This window comes from Scleropages formosus, chromosome 15 (assembly GCF_900964775.1).
Source record: "Scleropages formosus chromosome 15, fSclFor1.1, whole genome shotgun sequence".
NCBI classification, from domain to species: domain Eukaryota; kingdom Metazoa; phylum Chordata; class Actinopteri; order Osteoglossiformes; family Osteoglossidae; genus Scleropages; species Scleropages formosus.
The window spans coordinates 6,853,464-6,877,876 of record NC_041820.1 but is presented as its reverse complement, the minus strand read 5'-3'; the positions used below and the strand labels follow the sequence as shown (position 1 = coordinate 6,877,876).

At 41.4% G+C, this 24,413-nt stretch overlaps 1 protein-coding gene across 1 annotated transcript in view; it reads left to right on the top strand.

Moving 5' to 3' along the window:
- The window catches only part of dcdc2c (doublecortin domain containing 2C), a 93,559-nt gene extending 74,681 nt beyond the window's left edge, over window positions 1–18,878 (top strand). Inside the window, exons 10-11 of the mRNA XM_018764247.2 lie at window positions 15,438–15,585; window positions 18,592–18,878. Of these exons, the coding sequence (XP_018619763.2) occupies window positions 15,438–15,585; window positions 18,592–18,878 (435 nt within the window). The remainder of the gene's footprint in view (window positions 1–15,437; window positions 15,586–18,591) is intronic.
- The last annotated feature ends 5,535 nt before the right edge of the window (window positions 18,879–24,413 follow it).

The following is a 24,413-nucleotide window of genomic DNA, read 5'->3' as shown; positions in this document are numbered from 1 at the left end:
GCAGTTATGCATAGGGCATGTTTAAACTAATCAGTAACATAAACTTCACAGATCTGATTTCCTGTCATTTATCTTCCCTGACCTCTTATAGTTTATTTGTCTCCCCGACCGTAAGATTAGGACTGAGATTTTAAATATTAAACAGGCTTTATAAATTTGATAAAATGTTTGGTGGATGTCAAAAAGGCAAATTGTGCATATTATAAATGACTTATGTGTTTTCAAGACAAATTGCCTCTCATGGTATAATATTGATGTTGCATTTTTGTGTCGGGATTTAAGATGGTAGGACCATGTAATTTAATTTAACATCTCTACCTTTCTGAGCTGCATATAGGTGCTTTTGTATAGCCTTTTTCTAACTGAATAAAGCAATAGATGAAGGGCTCTTGGGCACGCACATATGTATACGCATCGGCACAGCGGCACAGGTGGCACAGGCGACACCGTAGCACAGCGAATGGTGCTGCTGTCTCACAGCGCCTGGGTGCTGTAAGAGAACATGGATGTGATTCCTGATTAGTCTGTGTGGAGTTTGTATGTTCTCCTTGTGTCTGCATGGGTTTTCTCTGGGTGCTCTGGTTTCCTGCCACGGTCCAAAGACATGCTGTTCAGGTTCCCCCATAGTGTGTGAGTCAGAGAGAGTGTGTTCCACTGATGTATGGATGAGTGACCCATTGTACGTAGTGTATCTAGCAGTGTAAGTCACCACGGTGAAAAAGGTGTGTTGGCCGATAACACTACATAGAGTTCATTGGAAGTCACTTTGGAGAAAAGTGTCTGCTAAATTAATGTAAATGTTAAGCTACTTTTAATGATCCACCCTTTTTATACAGTTGGATAGTTTTTACTGGAGCAACTTAAAGTACATACCTTGCTTAAGGTTGATACAGCAGGATACTGGATTTGAAAGTGGGTCCTTCAAGTTTAAAGAGAGCAGCTTGAAGCACTATGCCACCTGTTGCCTATAATGTTTACTCCAATGAGTAGCACAGTGCTGGACTAGCTGCTGAAGGTTTCTGGTTCAAATCCCAGTTCTGTTTAATACCCTTGAACAAGGAAGTTCCCCTAAATTGATGCAGTAACAATAACTTGGTGTGTAAATGGGTAAATAAAGGCATTAGGTAAATACCTAATAATGACAACATAATATATTTTGTGATTTTTTTTTAACTCTCTCAAGAGATGAATACACCTTTTTTCATGTTATTACAACATATCTCAGACTCTAATGTTAGCTTGGAGTTCCATCGATGCTTTATAGACCCCAGCATTACCGATGGACCTGAAAGCAGAGCAGTGATTGTGTTTCCTGTGCTGCAGTGGCCTGCCATGTCTGAGATGTTTAAAAAACCCTCTTCAGCTTGGTTGGCCCTAAAGGTCAGTAGAACACGCAGTGCACCCCTCTGTCGATATTTTTTTTCTTTTCTTCCCAAAAAAGCAACAAACCGTACCTTTGTATGACGGGGCCTCCCTCCACCCTGAGCTCTGGAGATGGAAGCAGCTTCAGGCGTCCAAAACCCTCTGTCAGCATTTAAATGGGGGTCTGCTTCACCTCGCCCCTTGACCCCGAGCTTAAAAGGAACCACAGAGGAAAAACAAGAAGATATGCGATACATCAAGTCACCAGCGAGGGGGGTGGGCTCAGAAAAGCAGTCTGGTCAGGGATCAAGCAGCTTATTGTATGGACTTTATATATTTTTTTGCTCCATGCACAGTCTGAGTATGTCTGTGTATGTGTTTTAATGTGTGGGCGTGTTTATGACCAGAAAATAAAATAACTGATTTTGTTCTTTCTTTTGCAGTTGGACAAGAACCAGCCACCACATGCAAGCATTCAAAGCTGAGGTGTGTTTTATTTCCAAGTCCAAAAGACACAAATTGAGATTAAGTATACATGTAGAAATATTTCCCATACTTTTGACATTAACAATCTCACATAAAATTACAGGTGCGTTTATAATTCAGAATTCTTTTTATCTATTGAAAGTAGCAATAATTATGTTAATTACATTAATCCAGTTCTTTGCAAAGAAGCAGCAGAAATACTAATCACTGGCAATAATCTGAAGCAGTGAATGTGATTTTTATAGATTAGCACATTTTCATTTCCTGATTTCTTTTTATATAATAAATATCTATTGTGAAGGATTTTTTGAAGCATTTTTTAAGGTTTTATTTTATTTTATTGGTCCCAGGTTGGTTAGGATGAGATTATGGGGTTGTTTGAGGCATACCATTACATGGGATGTCCATTGTTTATTATAAACCTCATAATAAGAAAAAATGAATTACAAAAATAGATAGAATCACTTGTATGTACTTGTATCACTTTGTCTAAAGCGATTAACTGTATTTGCTTGACTTACCATTTGCTTAGCACTAATTCCGTGTGTGTCAATATTATGTATTTTTCATGGCTGAAACAGAAAGAGCTTCTCCTTGGTGATGGTCTCCCACGTCAGACCATATCTTCCGAGTACAAAATTTAGAAAGTCGGGGATGAACTTCACATCTCGAAGGTGCTCGGTGGTGATCGTGAGGCTTTCTGCTGTGATTGGTAAGAATTGATTGAGCTGACACCGCAGCACAGCACATCAATCCAGAGTGACGCTCTGCAGGGTGTCTATGGAGATACCCTATGTCCCCAAGTCCTTGACCTTGATAACCAGGTACTGGGGGCCTGAGCTCAGTATTGGAAGATCAGGCCTTTCAAGCCAAGGGTCACAAGGTCACCCTTAAAGCTCTGGATTAATGAGTGACCTTCAGAAATTCGGTGGTGGTGGTGGGAATGAAAAGGCACAAAAAACTTGTAAAGCTGGGGGGAGTGGAGATGTGGAGAGGCCTCAGAGCTGTTTCTGCAAGATAACAGGCCCTCTGCGAAAATGCATCCATCACTGCAGTGCGAAACCAGAGCAGGCTGTCTATTGTGCACGAGCAGGGCCCTGTTGATAATGAGTATCGAAAGGGGGTGGCCCCCATGTGTTGTGGCGGGCTGGAGGTAAATGGAGTGGGCTCCTCGGGCGCCGCCATTGCTTATTCAACAGGGAGGCGATCTGCTGCTAGATAAGAGGGGGCAGTCTCCTTCAGCAGGGCAGGATGCCTCTCCCACTATCGCACCGGGGATTTCTCATTTATAGAAGCACACAATCCGGGGGTCTCTGTGGGAGAGGAGCGCGAGATGAGCGGCGGGGTGGGGTTCGGGGGGGTTGCTGTGGTTACATGGTCAAAGATGATGTGCAGGCAAAACACACACACATACACATGCTCACATAAGCAGGAACACGCAACCCTGCAGGGTCTGAAGTCTAGTGTTGCTGCACAATAGCTGTTTCATTTTTTTTTCAATCATCAAAGATCTTAATATAACAATAATTAGATTAATTAGGTTGGTCAGAGTTTTTAATAAATATATAAAGGCCATCCAATCAAATTTGCCTGCTGGGTGTACGGTGCTGAAAGTGGGATCCTTTCTTAATTAAATATTCACTGTAAAGCTGGACCATTCTAGGGAACCCCTGCCAACATGGACAATTTAAAAAAAAGAAAGAAATTAATGTCTTTTGAAGTCTGGTCTCAGTGTTCATTTAAATATAACTGCAGCAAATTTCTAATGAGACTCAGACACTTAAGTCTGCTGTTAATTTCAAGAAACACATGAACTGTGCTGTTATATCGAATTTAAAGACTCCCGAACATCAGGTCATTTTATGGTGCAAAATACATCAAAATACATCTTGTGGCCAAAAGCATCATGCATCTTTGTTATATCTTTGATTTTTAAAATATTTCAGTACAGAGTGGACTAGTTCTACTGCTTCTTCTTTTTCACATACCTATTTAAGAAATGAAAAATAAAACTATACATGTATAAAGCAACAGAAGAATAAATATAAATATGAATAATATGACATGGTGAAACTCTCATCGCTGGGCCTTTGCTGTGTCTCGCTTGACCAGCCCATCACACCAAGGCTGACTGTAGAAAAATACTGTAAAAAGAATAAATATTTACATTATTTATATCAGGCCCCAGAAGGGGGCGAGATCAGTGCACAGTAAACTTTCGACGAGAGGCACGTTAAAGTGGGCTTCACTGGTCACAAATGTGAGTGCATATCGTCAATAAATAAACGGCTCGGAGGCATGGCGTGAGGACTGTTTTCATTTTGTGCTCAAGAACTTCCAAGATATACGCTTCTTTTTAATGACTCTCTTCCAACAGCAACACATCAGTTTATGGAAACAATAAAACCATCTTGTATTCCGCTCAACAGGGGTTTTATTGGCAGCGCTCAAGCATTTGAGCAAAAGCTTTCACTTTCTAAACAGCATGAATATATTTTGTGAAGTCATAACGCTGGAAAAAATCAATAAGGTTCTGAGGTTCTGAAAGATACTGCACTCTAATAAAACGTCCTTCTGTATAAGCATGCTGGCAAGACTAACACATTGTCAGATTACTTTATTGGCAAAGTCATTTTCTAGGAAAAAAAAAAAGTTCCTGGCAGCTCTCTGTTTTAAATAAATAAAACAAGCTGCGGATTGTTTTTTATTTTCTTCCTTCAGTTTAATCTGTTGAAGACACTATATTTCTAATACACTTCAAATGCACAAGGTTCATTTTCTGTACTACACATGGAAAACAACATACCATCTGGATTAATATTTTCTTTTATTTTATTTTATTTTATTTCCCATGCATGTATTCCCAGATTGTTTGTGCCCTAGTAATTCAACTTTTCTGTAAAATGTACAACAGAATGAATTTCCTGGATGAAGATGGGTAGAGTAGGTAAGATGACATGAAGTGCAAATTTATGAGGGAAACCACACTGGTGGATCTAGTGCTGTCACGGTAACACTGTCTACACACCCAGTTCAAATTTTGCATCATCCCAAGGTTCTTTCATTCAATTTATTGCATTATATAGGCCTATATCTCTGTGTGTGTGTGTGTGTGTGTGTGTGTGTGTGTGTGTGTGTGGAGAGAGAAGGAAAGATAGGGTCTCGCTACCACAGTGCAAATCTTTTCATCACCTACAAGGCATTACTTGACTTCCAGATCACATTTTTCTCAGACTGAACACTCAGATACGTTCAAGCTGATCTCATACTGGACCTTGTTCTTCTACTGACTGAGAAACAGCAGAATCGCTACAGAACGAGAAAATGTCCTGAGTCTGAAATCTCAAATGACCACCCATGTTGCTCCACGTTGCTACGCCATCAGGCATTAGTGTCCGCTTCAGTCGAAGTGAAAGTTGTCCGATCCTTGAAAATGTCATACCTGAACTCGACTGACACACAGAGGTGAAGCACACAGGGGAAACTCTGCTTGTCATCTGGTCTCCATCATTCTTGGTGTCATAACCAGAAGCTCATTCCTCGGTGACTGAAAACAAATTTCATTGCGGAGAACCTTGCAGCAACAGATTCATTATAAATTCTTTAAGACTTTTATATATAGTTTATTAATGTTATACATTTTATATTTTATCTGTACATATACAATACACATAATGCATATATATCTAAAATAGTATAATAAAGCATCATATATAAGTAAATGAAAATTATTTCATTTATATATACACAATTAAATTTATTAAAATATTATAGTTATTAAATAAAAGCATGGTTTTTGTGAATGACTAATAGTTTCACTCTATTAAAGAATGAATTATTCATATTCTTCATTCTATAGTAAAATAAAACAATAATGGGTGCACACAGTTGATTTATTGCTGGATGTGTTTCATGTTAAGACTATGCTTCAGTAAAAACTTTATGTATAATAAAAACTCTATAATGGCAGTCATCATGGTTATTAATGTTATATGTCGATGGAATGTTTCAAACTTTACTATAACCATAAAAATGTCACAAAAAGAGATGTGTTTTATTTTTAAGCAAGATTTTTTTCTCTTATCTCATAACCATCTTCGTATATATTGTACATTTTGGTATTTTTGTTTTTGCAGACTGCATATCCCGGTGAGGAAATGTACGGGCGAGCAGCCCTGTGACTGCGGTGATGCCTGCAGGAGATGAGTTGTTGTTGGCACCTCTATCTGGTTCTGGGCTTCGCCACCATGTTCACTGTGTCTCCAAGCAGCAGGGCTTCTGAACATCTGCTGGCAAGATGCAGGTCTGCCATCTGCAAGGGCTCGCCGAGACAGAGGTGCCCTTGAAGGGGGCAGAGGCCCGCCTGTTCCTGTCTTCCTGTGGTGATTAATGGTGGCAACACTGGGTACCTAAATCAGGGGTCTTTCACACTGAAAGGAATGACATTTGTATTCCTGTGGTCTCTGGATGCTCCACCTCCTTTGCCTTAAACGACACCGTTTGAATTCTCCACCTCTTTTTGTTTATACTGCATCTTATACATTTTTCACCAGCTATGGTTTACACTATTATTTCTGAACGCTTTGCCTCCCTTAATTTTATATATTCTGATACGCTGCGCACTTTGGTTTATCCTGTATTATCTGGATGCTCCGCCTCCTTTGCCTTATATGGCACCTTCTGAATGCCCCGCCTTCTTTTGCTTATATCTTATGAATGCTTCACCTCCTTTGGTTTATACTGCATCTTATAGGTTTTTAACCTTCTGTGGTTTATGCTGTAACTTTTGAATGCTTTGCCTCCCTTAATGTTTGATTTCTAATACTCTGCATGCTTTTGTTTACACGAGATCTTCGAATGCTCTGCCTTCTTTGTTTTATATGGTGTCTTTCGAACGCTTTTCCTTCTTTTCCTTATAATGTATGAATTCTGGACCACCTTTGGCTTATACTGTATCTTCTGTGTGCTTTATCTCCTCTGCTTTGAAGTACTTTTTCTGAGACCTGTGTCTCCTTTAGTTTATAGTTTAGCTACCGAATGCTCTACCTCTTTTGTTTAATGTCGTATCTTCTGAGTGCTCTTTTCTCTTGGATTTCTTCTGAAAAAACCTTTCGATATTAACACTCCTTAACATACAGTTTTTTGATGAATGGACCTTAATCTGAAAAGTAAAACAATGCAATTAAAAAAAAATCTGATTTCATAAGTCTTTTGTGTGCTTTTATTCAGAGTAATTTTATATGCATTAAAGGATATCTTGCACTTGGAGCAGCTTCCCTTACATTCAGTATTAATGACCTTTTTTGTGAATTAAGCATATCAAAAGGGACATAAGAAAGAGGCTTACATTAACGTTAAAGATTGCGCTGTCCTACAACGAGAGGAGTCAAGAGTATTTAAACAACATCATGAAACACGCTGTAATTGTGGCAGATATCCTCGCGTCTCACAGCGTAAGCGTCAGCCGACGTTTCCTCCAGCGCACCTTAAGCCTGTTTCCACAAATGCATAGCCTTCCTTTGCATAAACAGCGCGGCGTGCCGCGGGAGAGCACCCGGATCAAAGGGACACATCTATCCAGAAGCAATCAGGTTGCTGAGCTAGCCGGGACCCGCTGCCGACTCCTGGCTCTTTGATCAGGGATACGGCATCTCCAGCAGGCTGCCTCGGCTTTGTCTGGGCCAGGAAATGGAGTGGTGTATGTGTGTGTGTGTGTGTGTGTGTGTGTGTGTATGTGGGGGGAGTGATCATTCCCTCTTGGTTCCATTCTCGTCTTCTCCTCCTGTCAGATGAGATGAAAGGTAGCCCAATTACAAGTGAAAATACCCCCCCTTCACCGCTGCCACCGCCGCCACAACCACCACCACAACCACAACCAGCCTTACTCCGGAAGATGTACACTGCTATATGGTGACTGTGATCTCTCTGCAGTCGGTATGTAGAAAGTTGTGGATGTGGGACAGAGAGCAGTGCACTTTCTCGCGTTTGATGGCACGAAGCTGCACAGTGGCAGAGGTGTCATGTCAGCAAGTGTGCAGGAAGTCCTGTTGGAATTAGGGAACTCTCCTTTCATCCAGCGCCTTAGTCATACCGAAAGGGTTCTTTAAGGTGCCTCGAAATGGCCTTGCACTTTACCTTAAGTCTACTACAGTGGGCTGAGTATACCCTACCACACACCTTATGCCTATGGCATCAGCTCCAGACATTCTTGAGCAAATTTTTTAGGAGCAGTATAATGACTTTCCTGCATATCATCCACAAAAGCATGCAAACACACACAGTGTTAGTCTAGTATGTGTTGTCAGCATGTCCCACATCTCAAGGGGATGCAAGGAAAATAATTCACTATGTGGGCAATCTTAATTTTTGCTTGATCACCTGATTTAACCTTGGGAAGGATGTTAGTATGATATAGAATGCCAATTAAAAGATAGACCAGGTAATCCTATCTGTGCTTCTTGGGAATGAGTCCTTATCTTTGTTTGTGGGGTTGACCGGTGGAGTGGGTGGAGATACATGTAGTAACTGTCACGCCACATGTTCACAGTAGCCCACTGGGCTTCCCAGCATGCATCACAGAGCCAGGGGTGTGGCTGCTCTGAGCATTGAACCTCTGTGGAGGTCTGTGACTGATGAAGAAGGTGATGAGGAGAATGGTGCTTTATAGCCACCCAGCAACTTTGGCTCTGTTGGGTCGAATCACTTTTCAGTTGCTTCTGCTACCTCATGCAGCAAGTATTTAGCACTTCCCCTCCACCTGATAATTTGACATCATTTCATCACAGATCTCAGGTATTTCCTTTGAGAAGATACAAATACAAAACTATGCAATAACAATTTATGCAGTTTAAAAACATTGGCTTTGTGGTCATTATTCCAATAAAACAGAAGTCTGAGATTTCAAAATTGCTGACTATGTAAGCAGACTTGAAATAAACATACATGCGGAGGCAGGACACACATACACTTCTTTGAAGGATGCCATATTTGGACTTCTGGAGAATTTTGTTCTACGTATAAATGATGGCTCTTGGAAAATGAGTTATTTAAACCTATCATAGAAACTTTTCATGGACAGTAGGATAATCATAATGCAGATTTCAGCAGATTGGGCCAACACTTAAAAATCTCTCAAATGAGCAAAGTCCTGCATCACTCATCGGACGGGATTACCCAAGCTTACAATCGTCCTTGTGATTGGCCATGCTTCAAAATCTTAGCCTGCTTGGCCCCTTCGGGATCATCCTCTGTGTCTGCCGGTGTAGTCTTCCAGCAATTACACTCCTTTCAGGTGTCAGCCATCTGCCGACTGACTGACAGGGTTATGTCAACCAGTCAACCATTACGAGGGCTCTTACCGCAGGGGTGGGGAGATGGGGGCGTGCAGCATGGAAGACCGAGTAGAGTCCGTGAAAATGGTGATGGAAAACTGAAGGCAAGTCAAGAGACACGACGGCTTGATTTACAGTTTCCACCAGTGCAGATCTGCATGTGGTACTGCATTATATTCATTCATTTATTCATTCATTCATTCATTCATGCTGCAACAATCTTTTGAGGACAAGCCATTTCTCTGTTTCGCTGTTCCAGTTTGTTCTGTGTGTGACACACCAATTTGACCCGTCTCCAGTCACCGAAATGGGCTGCCAGGAAGAATCTTTCAGCAGTTCCTCCGCAGCTGCCGAGGTCCTTAAGCTCAGGGGAAAAGGCTGCAAATCCTTGTAGAGCTTGGCATTATATGTTGTATTGAATACCTTTATGTAATTACTGTCTTATTTTCCTTAGCACTTAATGGAGTAACGTAGTAATTGGTCTAAATTACTGGCCACCATCTGTTTTTTTGATCAAATTATTCTTATTCTGTCCAATCACTTTAAGTGTTGTTTCTCCTATTTTAAAAAGGAAGTGCAATCAGGACAAAATCTCCTGTTTACCTTAACAACCACATTTTGTGTTCTTGGTTTGTCGTATTGTCATAATTAATGACTCAGGGCAGATTTGTTCTCTCCAACGAGTAGTGCTAGTGTCTCAGAGCACCTGGGCTGTGGTTTCGGATCTGGGTTCAGATCTGGCTCTGTCTGTACTGCTACGATGTTCTCTCCACGTTTGTGTGGGTTCCCTCCCATAAGATTTATGAGGAACAAAATTACGGCAAACTGCTTTCATACCCTCCCTACACTTTGTTCCTTTTTTTTTCTGAACTCAAAAGAAAGAGAAATATCAAACTGCAGTAAAATCAATGATGACACTTACCCTGCTACAGAATGAAGTCGGCATTAATAGACAGCATGCAACCAATGGAGGGAAGAACCAGAGAGTAATATGGACCTAGCACAGCCAAAAAAGTAAAGCTACCTGAGAACCTTTACAATCACCTGTGTAACAAACATTAACACAACACACCAGAAGCATTCATAAATGTCATTAAAACCAGCTATTGGTACTTGGACTTGGATGTTTATCACTCCTGTTCTTTGGAGTGACAGTTTGTTTTTTTTTCCTTTCCTCAGTTGCCAGCTGGCATATCCCAAAAATTAAGTATAACTTCTGCATTTCTGTATTTTATTTTTCCCCGGATCTTTGTTCAGGGTTCTCTGTGATCTTGGTGAGAAGAACACTCTGTACATATAAACTGAACTGAATCGAATTGAAGTAAAACAAGAGCGCACTGCTTGGGGAGGGGGTGATGGGAAGGTTTTGTCTACCACAAAATGTTGCCCCAGCTTACATCTCTAAACTCAATCGTTTTCTTCTTCAACCAAACGTATTTAAGCATTTCCAGTAAATATAAATTTAGGGAATCATTTAACTATCTCTCTGAAACACTCATCGGTGCACAAAATGGCATCTATAACTGACTAATTCTTCATTAATTTAACTGCTTGCTGCTGATGTGTCACAAACGCTACTTGAAAGGCACGAGCGGCTGCTCTTGAACGAAGTAGCTTGTAATTGACTTCAGCGAGGCCCGGTTTACACTCTGCCCCATCTGCGTGTGCGTGATCCACGATGTCAAAACGTCTCATCAAACAACGAGTGAACTCTGCCATTTTGACAGCTAGCGCACCTGCACCACAAAAATCACAGGGAGCACGTGCAGAACGCGAGAGGAAAGGTCAAAGGTCAGGGAGCTTGTCGATACACTGACCCTGATTATTCCTGGTCAGTCAGTCTAAAATGTGAACTGGGACTTCAGGAAGTCAAGGGCAATCAGATAACATCCCCCCCCACGGGGCTGAAGGACATTACAATAAAAATCTTTGTTTTCACATTTAATGGATAAACTGCATTTACTAATAATTAGACACATAAAGAAATATAAATAAAATAGATGTAAATATATAACAGATGAAAAGATCATCACAGCTGAAAGGTGGCTGTTATGTTTCATTTTGACAAATTGTTTTGATAACAGGGAGGCGTGGTGGTGCAGTGGGTTGGACCGGGTCCTGCTCTCCAGTGGGTCTGGGGTTCGAGTCCCGCTTGGGGTGCCTTGCGATGGACTGGCGTCCTGTCCTGGGTGTGTCCCCTCCCCCTCCGGCCTTATGCCCTGTGTTACCGGGTAGGCTCCGGTTCCCCGCGACCGCATGTGGGACAAGCGGTTCAGAAAATGTTTTGATAACATTAGAAAATGCAATTCTCTCTGTTACTGCAGATAATAATGATTATTTTGGTGAAATTGTATCTGTGTACCATTACGGTATAATTTTCGAGCAGAAAAAAGATGAATATTGACTTCCTTCATATATGATATTGACATAGCTGACATTCTGAATTATTACAAAAACACACTGATGTGACCAATTTTTTTCAGCCCATTCACATCCATCCTTCTTATTTAATGTGTACCTGAGTATTACAGGTAAACCCACCGCATTACCCATAGCTCACTGATAGCCTGAATGGATCTAAGGTTACAGATGTATCTGTCTCGTCTTGGTAGAAATGGACTTCAAGGGACTTTTGGATCTTACCCATATCTAGCCCATTATGATTAAATTATTATCATTAGCCACAATTTAAGTAACATTTTACTCAAGGTGATTTCCAGCATTAGGTTTGTATATTAAGCTACTTGTAGATATTTACCCATTTATACAGTTGGGTAATTTTTTCTTTATCAGTGTGGGGGATTTGACCTCACATCTTACCGTGTTGTAAAAGCTGTAACCCATACATCATGCTGTGTATCTGGATGAGCTTTTCATGCACCTTTTCTTGCTTTTCACAGAAATGGGCTATTTTATCTTATATCTGGCTCATCACTTTTTGCCATGTTGAACTGAGGTATAAAGTCTAAACTAGTCCAAAATTCAGTATTTCACAGATTTTGAATTAATGGACTGACAAAAAAGAGATACAAAAAAATAATAAAGACACAGCTGTATACACGAATTTTAAAACCAGCACAATAACCTCCATTAAAATGCCTAGCTGTCGAAATTACAAATTTATAAAACAAAATTGCATTAGCAGCATAATATATGCACAACAAAACAAAGCTCCCACTGATTTCATAATTAATGCAGGCAAAAATGATTTTGCTCGCTTAGTGAAAATTCCTACAAGTTGTTTGGCATTCTGCAGCAGTTTTCCGAGTGTTAAGCACCCTATGAACATTTGATGAGTTTAGCCCTCAGTTACAGTTAATTATTGCCTCCTCACTCAATGCTTTTGGAGAAAAAGAAAAAAAAAAAAACTCTCCACTTTCAATGTTTTTTCCTTCTCACAACATTCGACCTGCAGAGACAATACCTGGAATATTAATGCGCTGCACCGTGCAGCTTAGCAGCGCTAACAATGCCTTCGTGCAGCGGGATTCACAGCTCATTTTGGCTCATGCAGCAGCTCAAGTTTAAAAGCATCTCAGTATGGTTACGAATCTGGGTCAGGCTTCTGCTCGCGGTCCACGCGGAAACGCTCTGAATCCCAAATCAGATCCATTGTCAAGAATTAATGAAGGGGTGTCCCGGCAGGAACGATATTTGTCAGAAGGAATTACATACATCCGATCTGGAGATGAACAAATTATTAATTTGCATTTGATGTATGGAAAACACTGTACGGCAACCTCAAGGAAAAGGCCTGATGATAAGGATGTGAATGAGTTGAAAAGAAGAAGGCCCCCACTAACTTAGGCATGGAATATAGTTTGATATTAATAACCATTAATAACTGGCAGCTGCTGACACACACAGTTCACAGGTACAAATACTTGCTATATGACAGTAAGGGGCACTATGTGAGGTGGTAAACTTCTTAGAAATATCAAGCTGAAACAACCCATGTTTGAGTCATCACTCCTGCTATACTGTCCTTGAGCATGGTCTATACCCTGAACTGATACGATAAAGGTACCCTGCTTTATAAAAGAATTAATAATTATAAGAACCTTAGCATGGAAACTCCACATTGAAAGTCACCTTGTACAAAGATGCCAGGTACATAATAGTTAATAATGTGCCTAAATTTATTTTTTATTTCCAGTGACTTCAGAAATATGAAATTGTGCCTTTATTGGTTCACTGACACCCGAGCTGAGATCTGATGTACGAAGTGAGAGAATAAAATGATACAGCAGGAAGACTGGGTATTACTAGGAAAAGTGAATGGATTCATCTCTTGCTGTATTATGATTCATAAGACAATGTGTGTGCCTTCAGTTCTTCGGAGGACAATAAATGTCTTGGAAAAATGCTTACGCTTTTTTTTTCTCTCTGAAAAAATAATGTGCCAATACTCATCTTTCGCACGTGTTTTATATTCTCGCTGATAGCTGTCCGTGGTGTTTTGTGTCCTGGATGTTGAAGGAAATAAGTCTCAGTCAATTAAATGGCACTGATGATATACAGACAGTGGCGGGAATGCCAATGCGATCTTAACTCTTTATTTATGGTGGACGTAGAGCCTACCTCGGAAAGCACCGGGGACGGATGTGGAATTTTTCTTTCCTCGCCTCTTGCTGAGATTCGAATAAGCCTGAAGATTACTGCAGGGCCTTTGAATGCAAATTTGGGCAAGCAGGCAAAGCTTCGTGTGTAAAACCTCTCTGCCCGCCCTGGCGCCCCCCCTGCCTTATAGCCGCCTCAGAGATTAGGCCGGGCCTGAAACTAGGTGTGGGGCTACGAGCTCTGATAGGATCCCAGGGTGTACCTCAATGAGGTGGCGGCATTGGGACTGAGCTGCAAGGTTCACGGTTGTTGGGATCACGGTTGGTGCCGGAGACCCCCTGGGGCGCATAGGGCAGAGAGTGGTATCTGTGAGGTGGAGAGGGGTTGAAGGGGTGATGTGACTCAGAGAAGGAACAGGATAGGGATGGTGTGATATATGGAATGTGACTTCTTGTGAAAGCAGCGTGTATTGAACATAGCACATGCACACAGCCTTTGAAATACAGAACGAAAAAATAATCTCAGTGCCCAAAGCATCACATGCAAATTAAATGTTATTGTTTATATTTTCTTGAGATGCAAAATGAAACTGCTTGTATATTAATAATGTCAGATTTTTCTGCATCTCACACTACGGTTTCCTTATTACATAACACTCAAAATTTTTACTCTTCACAATAGATGCTGAATTGTGTATGTTTTCCTGTGACTATGTTCTCAGCAAAATAAGCAACCTCTCTTCTTCAGTTCAGGATTTAAGTCAAGACACAGAAGTATGAGATGGTTTAGTTTTGAAATACTGATTTGGATTGAGGTCCAAGGCCTGTGACTGCAACCATGAAAATATTTTGACTTGGAGATGTTTAACATATTTACCAGGCCTTCAGTATTTAATCCATACCAAATGTTTAGTGACCATGCTTCAATTTCAAAATTTATGACTGATTTATGACTAATGACTGGTGAAATAATTCTAAGGGTAATTTTTGTAACTTTTGTACATTGCATCCCTGTTTCTCCAACTTGGGCAGTGATTCCAGATGGTGTATCATTCAAAGCCCCAAAATTCTTGTACACGTTCTGTTCACTTATTTCATGGTTTCAGTTTCTTTACATTTATTGATTTAGCAGATGCTTTCCTCCAAAGTGACTTCCAATGAACTCTATGTAGTGTTATCAGCCCACACACCTTATTCACCAAGGTGAATTACACTGTTAGATACACTACTTACAATGGGTCACTCATCCATACCTCAGTGGAACACACACTCTGTCTGTCACTCACACACTATGGGTGAACCTGACAAGTTTGTCTTTGGGAAGAAACCCACGCAGATACGGGACGAACATGCAATGCCACACAAACTGAGCAGGGATCGAATCCACATCCTCTCACACCACCCAGGCACTCTGAGACAGCAGAGCCACCCTTTTCCTTTTTTGTTATAGGCTAAACTTAAAGCAAATCTCTTATTAAAGTTAAATGAGAATGAGAATGAGCTCATAGTGATATTAACAGTCAGAAAAGGTCATTTGTGTTTTACATAGGGCAGGAATATGGAGCACAAACACGCCTTGTCTTCAGGCTTCTTGGTGGTGCTTCTGTTCAGAGAGCATGATGACGGCTCATGCTTTCCGGGTCAAAGTCACGGGGGTGCGTGTCCATTATTGCATCCAACAGCACTGTGCTGGCTACAGGGCCCCGCGTGCCGCTCCCTGGCAACCGGCTCACAGGTGCTTGACGTGACAGAGGTCCACGAGGTGAAAGGCCCACCATGGAGGCAGCAGATGTCACCTGCCTGGTGGGATCTGCTTGGCACGGGCCTCACGCTTGCAGGTGTGACAGGTAGTGTGCCCCCCATCCAGTGCCCCCTCCCCTGTGGAAAGACGTGCTTTTGGTGTCATCCCTGTAGATGAGATAAAACAAGTAATGGCGCCAGTAATCTCACACAAAAACTCTACCCTTTGACATTGTTTCTGAGCGTTAACCTTGAGAAAGGACTGGGGCTCTGCTTGAGTCCACCGGTTCTCAGACTGCACCCACTGCCTGGCAGCATATGAACAAACAAGCAGAGGTGAGGCCTGGCATAATTATCAGGTCATACATCAAGAACCTTAAGAACAAGAAAAGCTGCCAAGAGTAGACAGCAGATCTTCCTTGTCCAAATCAATAAAAGTGAATGGGTGACACATCACCTGGTCATTGCATGGAAATCAGGCTTTACCTGTTCAGCACATGGTCACCATCAAGGACATTGCACACAAAAGTCTTCATAAAAGGTGGCTCTGTGTTCTAAGTTTGTGCATGCAATCAGTTAAGGTGAATGTTAAAGATAAGTCTTTGGGGTTTTAGCAATAGAAAACAACAGGCATTAAGGTATTCACAAATATTTAACTAATGTTTTGATGTAACTGAAGTTACAGGGATTTAGAATCTTCAGTAGAAGGTTCTGTGATTTCTGCTAATCTGTTGAGCCTCCAAGGAACTGGTAGCAACTGGGCTTCTACTGCAGATGGTTGGTGGGGAAGATGGTAAAGAAGAATGAGGAACAGAACCAATAGCAAAGCCAACAATTTGCATTGAAGAACAAGGAAGGGAACAGCCAATCAACGTAGGGCTCGATAAGGAAGGATGAACAAGGGTTCAGGTGAAGGAAAATGCATGCTAGAGAGACATGAGAAAGAGAAGTCCAACAAGGCTAGACTTCATAAGAACAATGGGTTATGAAACACAGTGACTTGGAATCAGGCAAGGGATTACTAATCAGGGAACCCTTTGTCCACCTGCCAGCAGGTTTAGACTTGACTCATCAAGAAAATGTCAAAACGGAGTTGTCTTTCAGCTCATCTTGAACCCTTATCATGCCAACATAGTTCAGGGCAGATCATGGTAGACAGTTAAGACATATGGCTCCAGATACTGGCACTGCCCTCTGTTGATTGGCCGTGCTTATGGCAGTAACATACTCAGCAGAGTTTTGCACATAATTTATAATTTTAAAATCCCATTGTCATGGCAGTAGCTGATGATTCAGGTGTATTTTATTCTAATGCAAGTGCGAAAATTTATTGACGTTTTGACTTTGAAACAGAATGTCTTTCATTTGAAATTTTTTTTTTTTTTCTAGAAGCAGCTGAACAGAAATGAACTGGATCATTGTAATTGCATGCTACAGAAGTCATGGAACAAGATCCAACATTTTCGCACCATAGATTACACTTCACATTAGCATTTTATCAGTGCTTCAGCTTAAGCATAAGAATTACCACCTAGTAAGCAGATATTTGTTTAGCATTATGCAAATTTATATTTGCTTTATTTGTCAATTTTGAGCACGTTTTATTGTAGTGTTACATCCATTTAAAATCCCAAAATACTATATTTTTCCACTGAACTGCTAATACTAACAGGTTCATATAAGGTTTTGAAATAACTTTTAAGATGCGTTAATCTGATGCTCCAAAGTCATTTACAATGCTAAGGTACTCCGAATTATGTACCCATTTATACAGCTGGTAATTTCACTGAAGCAATTTAGGGTAAGTACTTTGGTCAAGGATACAACAGCTGGAAGCGAGAATCAAACATGCAACCTTTGGATCTGAAGGCAGCAACTGTAACTACTATGCTACCATCTGATATTCTTTGTTACATTTTAATTGTATTATTGAATAGCCTAATTAAATAGTACTATTAAAATTTCAGTAGTCACAAAAACTTTCAGTAAATTGCTATGGTTTTGGAATAAAATGTGTTAAAATAATAATAATATGACATATTAAGAAATATTTAATATAGTTATTGTTAATAGTCAATCAATTATATTGACTATCCATAAATTCCAAAATACACACACACACACACACCTTCTGAACCGCTTGTCCCATACGGGGAACCGGAGCCTAACCCGGCAACACAGGGCGTAAGGCCGGAGGGGGAGGGGACACATCCAGGACGGGACGCCAGTCCACCGCCGCAAGGTACCCCAAGCAGGACTCGAACCCCAGACCCACCATAGAGGAGGACCTGGTCCAACCCACTGCGCCACCGCGCCCCCTTAAATTCCAAAATATTTCAAAGATTATGTTTAGCTCCATAAACAAGTGATCATGGTATTAAAATAATGGCCGCAGCTGATTGCAGATCGGTCAGAGTTTGAAAAGATTACTTCTTCATGCATCTGTAGAGCAATAAGAATCTTCAGAAAACAGTTGGGGTTGTTGTGTGGGCAGGGGGGGTACGGTCAGTCTGATGTGGAAAGGGGCAGTACGAGTAGCCCATCGAACCTTGGGCTCCGGCCGCGAGTCCACCCCCGTGAACCACTGCAGGAGGGAAAAGGAGTGAAGCATGTGAATTAATGCACAGAAGATTTATTTGTTTGGTGTAATAAGGACTGTAAAACAGTAAGAGGTCTGCTGGGCTTTGCGAGGACTCGGGCCCTGGGGTGCAATCACACACTGCCAGTAAATCAATAGCACTGGAAGGGGTTTTTATAACCAAAGTTTAACAGCAGCCTGCGAGTGCTCCAGGTGGCACATCATTTGTTCATTATACCGACTTATCACAATAAACAATGGCAGCCCTTACTGGGCAGCACTAGTCTGCTAACCAAAAGGGGAAAAAAAAAAAAACTAACCAAATAAAAAAAGTAGCACGGTGAGTATATGTGGGTCAGTAAAGTATAACAAGCTGTGGCTGCAGGGGAAACCTGGAGATTAAATATTGCAATTATTTCGGCCATCCCCAGACGCTGGCTGTGAGGCCTGATTATTGTCCTCAGCCTTCTCGCTAAAAGGCCCTTGTTGATATCCCAGGCCTGTCCCCAATTACCTCTCTCTACTTAACCATCAGAAAATGAAGCACCCCCCCACCCCCACTACCAGGTTGACACCTGTGAGGAGGAAGAGGAGGAAGAGTGCGGTATGCACTCTCAGCCGTTTGGGGGATTTGACGCACCGCAAGAGGCGCGAATGGGAGACACTCAAAGAAGACGGCACCGCTGGGAGGGCGGGGGTTGCCGGGGTATGCTTAAAGCTGTCTTTGTGAAGGAGGGCGGGGTTAAAGGTTGCAGAAGGCTAGTCCACGCACCACGCTGGGTCTGCTTTGAGACTCCAGCAGACACCTGCCCCACGTGTTAAATCACGCTCCCGCTATTGACAAGCTGCATCCTCGAACGAATGGGGAAGGGAGAGGGGGAGAAAGAGAAAGGTGTTTAATTTGTACCATGTGCTGCTGGCATGAAGGCAGGGGGTGCGCTCTTCATTTTCACCATACTGTACTGATGTAAAAAACTAGCCTTGTGTTTGCATTCATGTGAATGCTGACAGATTTTTTTTTTATTAATTACAGATATATATATATATATATATATACAGCACTGTGAAAAAGTTAGGCACTTGGTTGGGGAGGAAAGCTGTAAAATGAGAATGTTTCCAAAATTAATGCTCTTAATTAATAAACTTCCTACAAAGCTTCGAAACCATCCATTGTCAACAGCTACTTGTCCCAAGTGGGGTCTCAGCGAGCTTGGCCGGGTCCCGCTCTCTGATGAGTCTGGGGGTCGAGTCCTGCTTGGGGTGCCTTGCGATGGACTGGCGTCTCATCCTGGGTGTGTCCCCTCCCCCTCCAGCCTTGCTTCCTGTATTTGTTGGGTTAGGCTCCGGTTTGCTGTGACCCTGCTCAAGACAAGCAGTTTCAGACAGTGTGTGTGTGTGTGTGTGTGCACTTCCTTTAACGACATACAAAACCCTCACTGTAATACTGTAACTTTTTGCAAAAGGGATGCTTGGAAATCTAAAATATGCGCTTTCCCATTGACACTAACGCAGAAGATATTAAAACAAATATTTTCATCTAAAACAAATATTTTTGTGAAACATCTAAAAGGCTAAGCCTTTTGTACAGTACTGTATATATATGTACACACACACACACACATTTTCAGAACCGCTTGTCCCATACGGGGTCACGGGGAACCGGAGCCTACCCGGTAACACAGGGCGTAAGGCCGAAGGGGGAGGGGACACACCCAGGACGGGACGCCAATCCATCGCAAGGCACCCCAAGCGGGACTCGAACCCCAGACCCACCGGAGAGTAGGACTGCGGTCCAACCCACTGCGCCACTGCACCCCCGTATATATATGTATTATATATAAAATTTCAATTTATTCACTTAGCTCACTTATACGGTTTATACAATAAGCCACTAGCAGTTTTCCAGTTGGTAGATGGTGGTTAATTTTTACCATATCAGGTCAGAGTGATTGATCAAGGGTACTTCAGCAGGATTTGGAATTTGAATTGGGATTTTCCAATTGGTGGACAAGAGTAACCATTGCAATACTTCCTTATTGTATGAAGTTAGCATACAGTTATGCGCCACTTAACGACGTTTCGCTTACCGACTGACTGCATATACAAAGGTGGTCCCATAAGATTATAATGGAGCTGAAAAATTCTTATTGACTAGCGACGTTATAGCCATCGTAATGTCGTAAATCAACGTGTTAGTCATGTGTTCGTGGTGGTACTGCTGTAAACAAACCTACTGCGCTGCCTACTGCCATGCCAATCTTATCAAAGTATAGCACTATGTACAGTACATAATACTTGATAATGATGATAAACACATATGTTACTGGTTTTTGTATTTACTATACTGTATTTTTTATCATTATTTTAGAGTGTATTCTTTCGACCTATAAAAAAAGTTTACTGTAAAACGGTATGTTGTGTTACGCCGGCAGCAGCGTAACAAATCTCGTGTTTATTGCGTCTCTTGACTGCATCAAGGCTATACCATCTAGGTTTGTATAAGTACACTCTATGATCAAGGATATATCATCTAGGCTTGTATAAGTACACTCTATGATCGAGGCTATACCATTTAGGTTTGTATAAGTACACTCTATGATGTTCACACAACGATGAAATCGCCTAACGACACAATTCTCAGAACGAATCCCCGTCGTTAAGCAACACATGTCCATATAATGTTGGTGTTATTACTGATAATAACTGGTATGGCAGGAATATGAACTCATTCCTTCTTTAGGCAGAAAAAAACAGACTCCTCATATTTAATTGATTTAATATATTTACATTGTTTATACTTTCTTTCAAAGTGCCTACATAGGAAATTAGCTTTTGATTAATTTCTGCAAGCAAATCTAAAAAAAAATCGGACTTCATTGTGCTTGTTCGTGTCATGGGTTGTACATCTGACTGAGGTGTGAGGACTGCGCAAAGCACCGAGAACTGGGTTTCAGGATTGGACGTTTCTTCAGGATAGGTTTCTTCTCCAGTAACCTGTAGCTGAAGCACTCTGGTTTAAGTGAGGACATGAGCAGAGCTGTAGCGATGCCAGGACCACCGATCGATATGGGCACCAATCTGCCGTGTCGCATCAAGCCAGCCGACTCTCCTGCTAATTTACACAGACCAGTAGGCCACTTCCAGTTATCGGTGGAATCCTGACATCACTCCAACGAAAGAAGGAGAGACGCAAAAAAAGGCTATAACACTTTCCAGATGCCATGTTGCTGGATTCATGGAAAGAACAGAGGAAATGTAGAGAAAGCCTCCCATAAAATTTCCATCATACATTGTCATGACTCACCTTCTCCCATCAAGCCAGTCTGGCTTGAGCCAACATGGCCTTCAAGATGTGCTGCTTTTCCAGCAATGAGAAGATGAGTGACGGGTGCTTTCTTTGAGCTCAGTGGGATCTCTTCCTTGCCCTTCCTTGAAGAACTTGGGGCATCAGGGTGCCATCTCCATCCACAGCTTGGTGGTGCCCCGCAGCCAGCGATGCCGTCAGACGTCGGGTTCAGCTTCACAGACCCGGTAGGGCCCGGGGACCCATCTCTCCCCATGTCTCCCTGCTCCTCCCCTCAGCATCAGTGCTCCAAATAGTAATTCATCCCTCTCCCAGGCTTCAGAAATAACAAGCAGACTGACTGTGATCCCTTGCCGATTTCCTTGCATCAGTAACCCTCCGCAGGCTCATTAAAAATCTTACAACTACTGAATAGAAAACATTTTTAAACTTCTCTTTCTTACACAGTTGCTAAGAGGATGGACATCCAACCTTTTGTATTCTTCCTTAATTCAACCCCATAGGTGTGAACACTGCAACGTTAGTCGCCACTTGCTCCGGTGAATTCACACCTCTTCGGCTTCTTTGTTGAAGGCTGTGGCTGAAACATATTGCTCCATCTCGTCATGTAGAAAAGGTACTCATTTATCTAGTGCAGGACTGTCAAACTTATATCCTGGGGGAAGGTGGGGGAGGAGGATACAGAAGTGCTTTTGCCCCAAACTTGAGTAATAAGGACTTAATTAGCCCATTAATTTGTTCTTTTTGCTAATTATACATTACATCTGTATTTTGTGCCCCCACTCTCTTACAATATTTCATCCAAGTGCATGCTGGGCAATACATTAGCGTTAATATGTTTAATTAATTACATTGCATTTATTGGATGAACTGGCAAAAAGTCTGGTATCCCTTGTCTTGTGGGTGTAACATTTGGACATATTCTCATTACACCATATTTTTGTTGCATTGAAAAAAAATCAAGTTTGGATGATGCACGCAGACCAAATGTATGAGAAGAGGATTGTCCATCTGTTGGTGCATAAGAACACAATCAAAATGGACTGGGAAGGAAAATAAACCCAAAGGGATTTACATTAGAAAAGAGCAGAGGAGGTGAGCTAGTGTCTCATTTAGATTTATTTAGTGGGGTAAACTGTGAGAGGACTCTCTTCGGATCACGATTATTTCCATCTTAGAATACCTCCGGGGAGTTGAGGGGGGGCACTGATACTTGGACCCGCAGAGGTTTGTTTTTCTCCCCTTCTTAACAGTGGCAATTTTTTGTTTTCCTCTCCTCAGCTGCCAGCCAGCTTATCCTAATAATTAGCTGTAATTGCTACTCTGTATTGTATTTCGTGTTGTATCTTGAACTTAGATCTGCACTCTGTGTGGCCTTGGTGAGAAGAGCTCTCTAAAAAATAAATTGAATTGAGTTGAAGTGAAGTGAATCTGTGCCTAGAGATGCCAGACATAGCTGTCAAAAACTAACCCTAAATGGATAGGATGGGTGAAATTGCAGCCACACACCTGCTTGCAAAAGACTGTGCAGAGAAGTTGCTCGGTGAAGCAGGTGGCATGGTGGTTAGAGTGAATGCCTTTCACTCAGTGAATCCACACTAAAGTTCTGCCTCCAACTATACACACACATTTTCAGAACCACTTGTCCCTTACAGGGTCACAGGGAACCAGAGCCTAACCCGGTAACACAGGGCATAAGGCTGAAGGGGGAGGGGACACACCCAGGACAGGACACCAGTCCATCACAAGGCACCCCAAGCAGGACTTGAACCCCAGACCCACCTGAGAGCAGGACCATGGTTCAACCCACTGCGCCACTGCGCCTCCAACTATAATATTCAATATATAGGAGCCTTGATTGCCATGCTTACCTTAAATCATTAAAGTGAAAATTAGTGAGCTGTATCTATGGGTAAGTGATATAAGCAGTACAGTGAATAACCAGCAACGCACCTTGGGCAAAGGTGTCAGCTAAATGAAAAATGTAAAGTCAACATAGCTCATTAATACACAAATGAGTAAACAAATTTATTCGGATTTAACTGGTTGTAGTCTTTTTAATACATTGCTATTGTGTCTCTAAAATGAGGGGATATTGTTTTCAAGATTATTAACACATCTTTAAAAGGCACTAATAGAGAACAGCAACACATCAGCAGCTGAAAGGAAACATAAAGTGTTGGCTCACATTGAACCCTGAGCACAGCGTTTGATCATTAAAATGCAATTACCTTTATTACACTATTACTTTTATTATTATTATAATATTACATAAAAAAGGAATGAGAAAGATAAGTTTGAAATGCCCTACTCCTTTCACACTAAAGGAAACCTAGCAGACTTGCAGAAGCACATCCCTTGGATTTTTTCTAACGTTATGCATTAAAGATTTCAAAGTGCATTTATTCATTCTCTCCCAAAACTCGGAAATGTAAGCGGGTGCCGAATCGATGGGAAATAATTTATCACTGCCTGCCTAATCATTTCCTAATGGCAACTATCAATTGTGTGCCGTAAGCCTGAACACGCAATGCTGCAGGAATTAGGGCGAACAACCGCCAGCGTGGACCGAAAGTGGTTTAGCATTGAATCCCACGTTAATTCATTGATTATTCTGCTCACTAAATTGGAACCATTCTACATCATTAGTCTTCTTTATTTATTTATGCGCTTATTGTAGTTTTTTTTTTCCTAAGAAGTTGATACTGGAATCTTTTTCCATTCATCAGGATTTGTCAGATAAATTTCAACTTAAATACCTTAAAAATTTCAATAGATATCTTAATTAACAAAACCTTTGCAACCCAAGCATGGAACCAGTTTACACTTACAGAAATCTATTTAAAGTGATCTTTGTGACAACAAAGTCCATACCTCTACAAAATGATGTTTCTGAAAAAAAATTATATAAAAAGGGACATAAAAAAGTGATAAAATGATATAAAAAAGATCCTGCTTAACAAAAAATGCTTTACTTTTATATAAAATATTCCCAGAGGTGTTAAAAAAGACAGCGCAATACGGAAGCAACCACTCCGAAGAAGTATTTATGA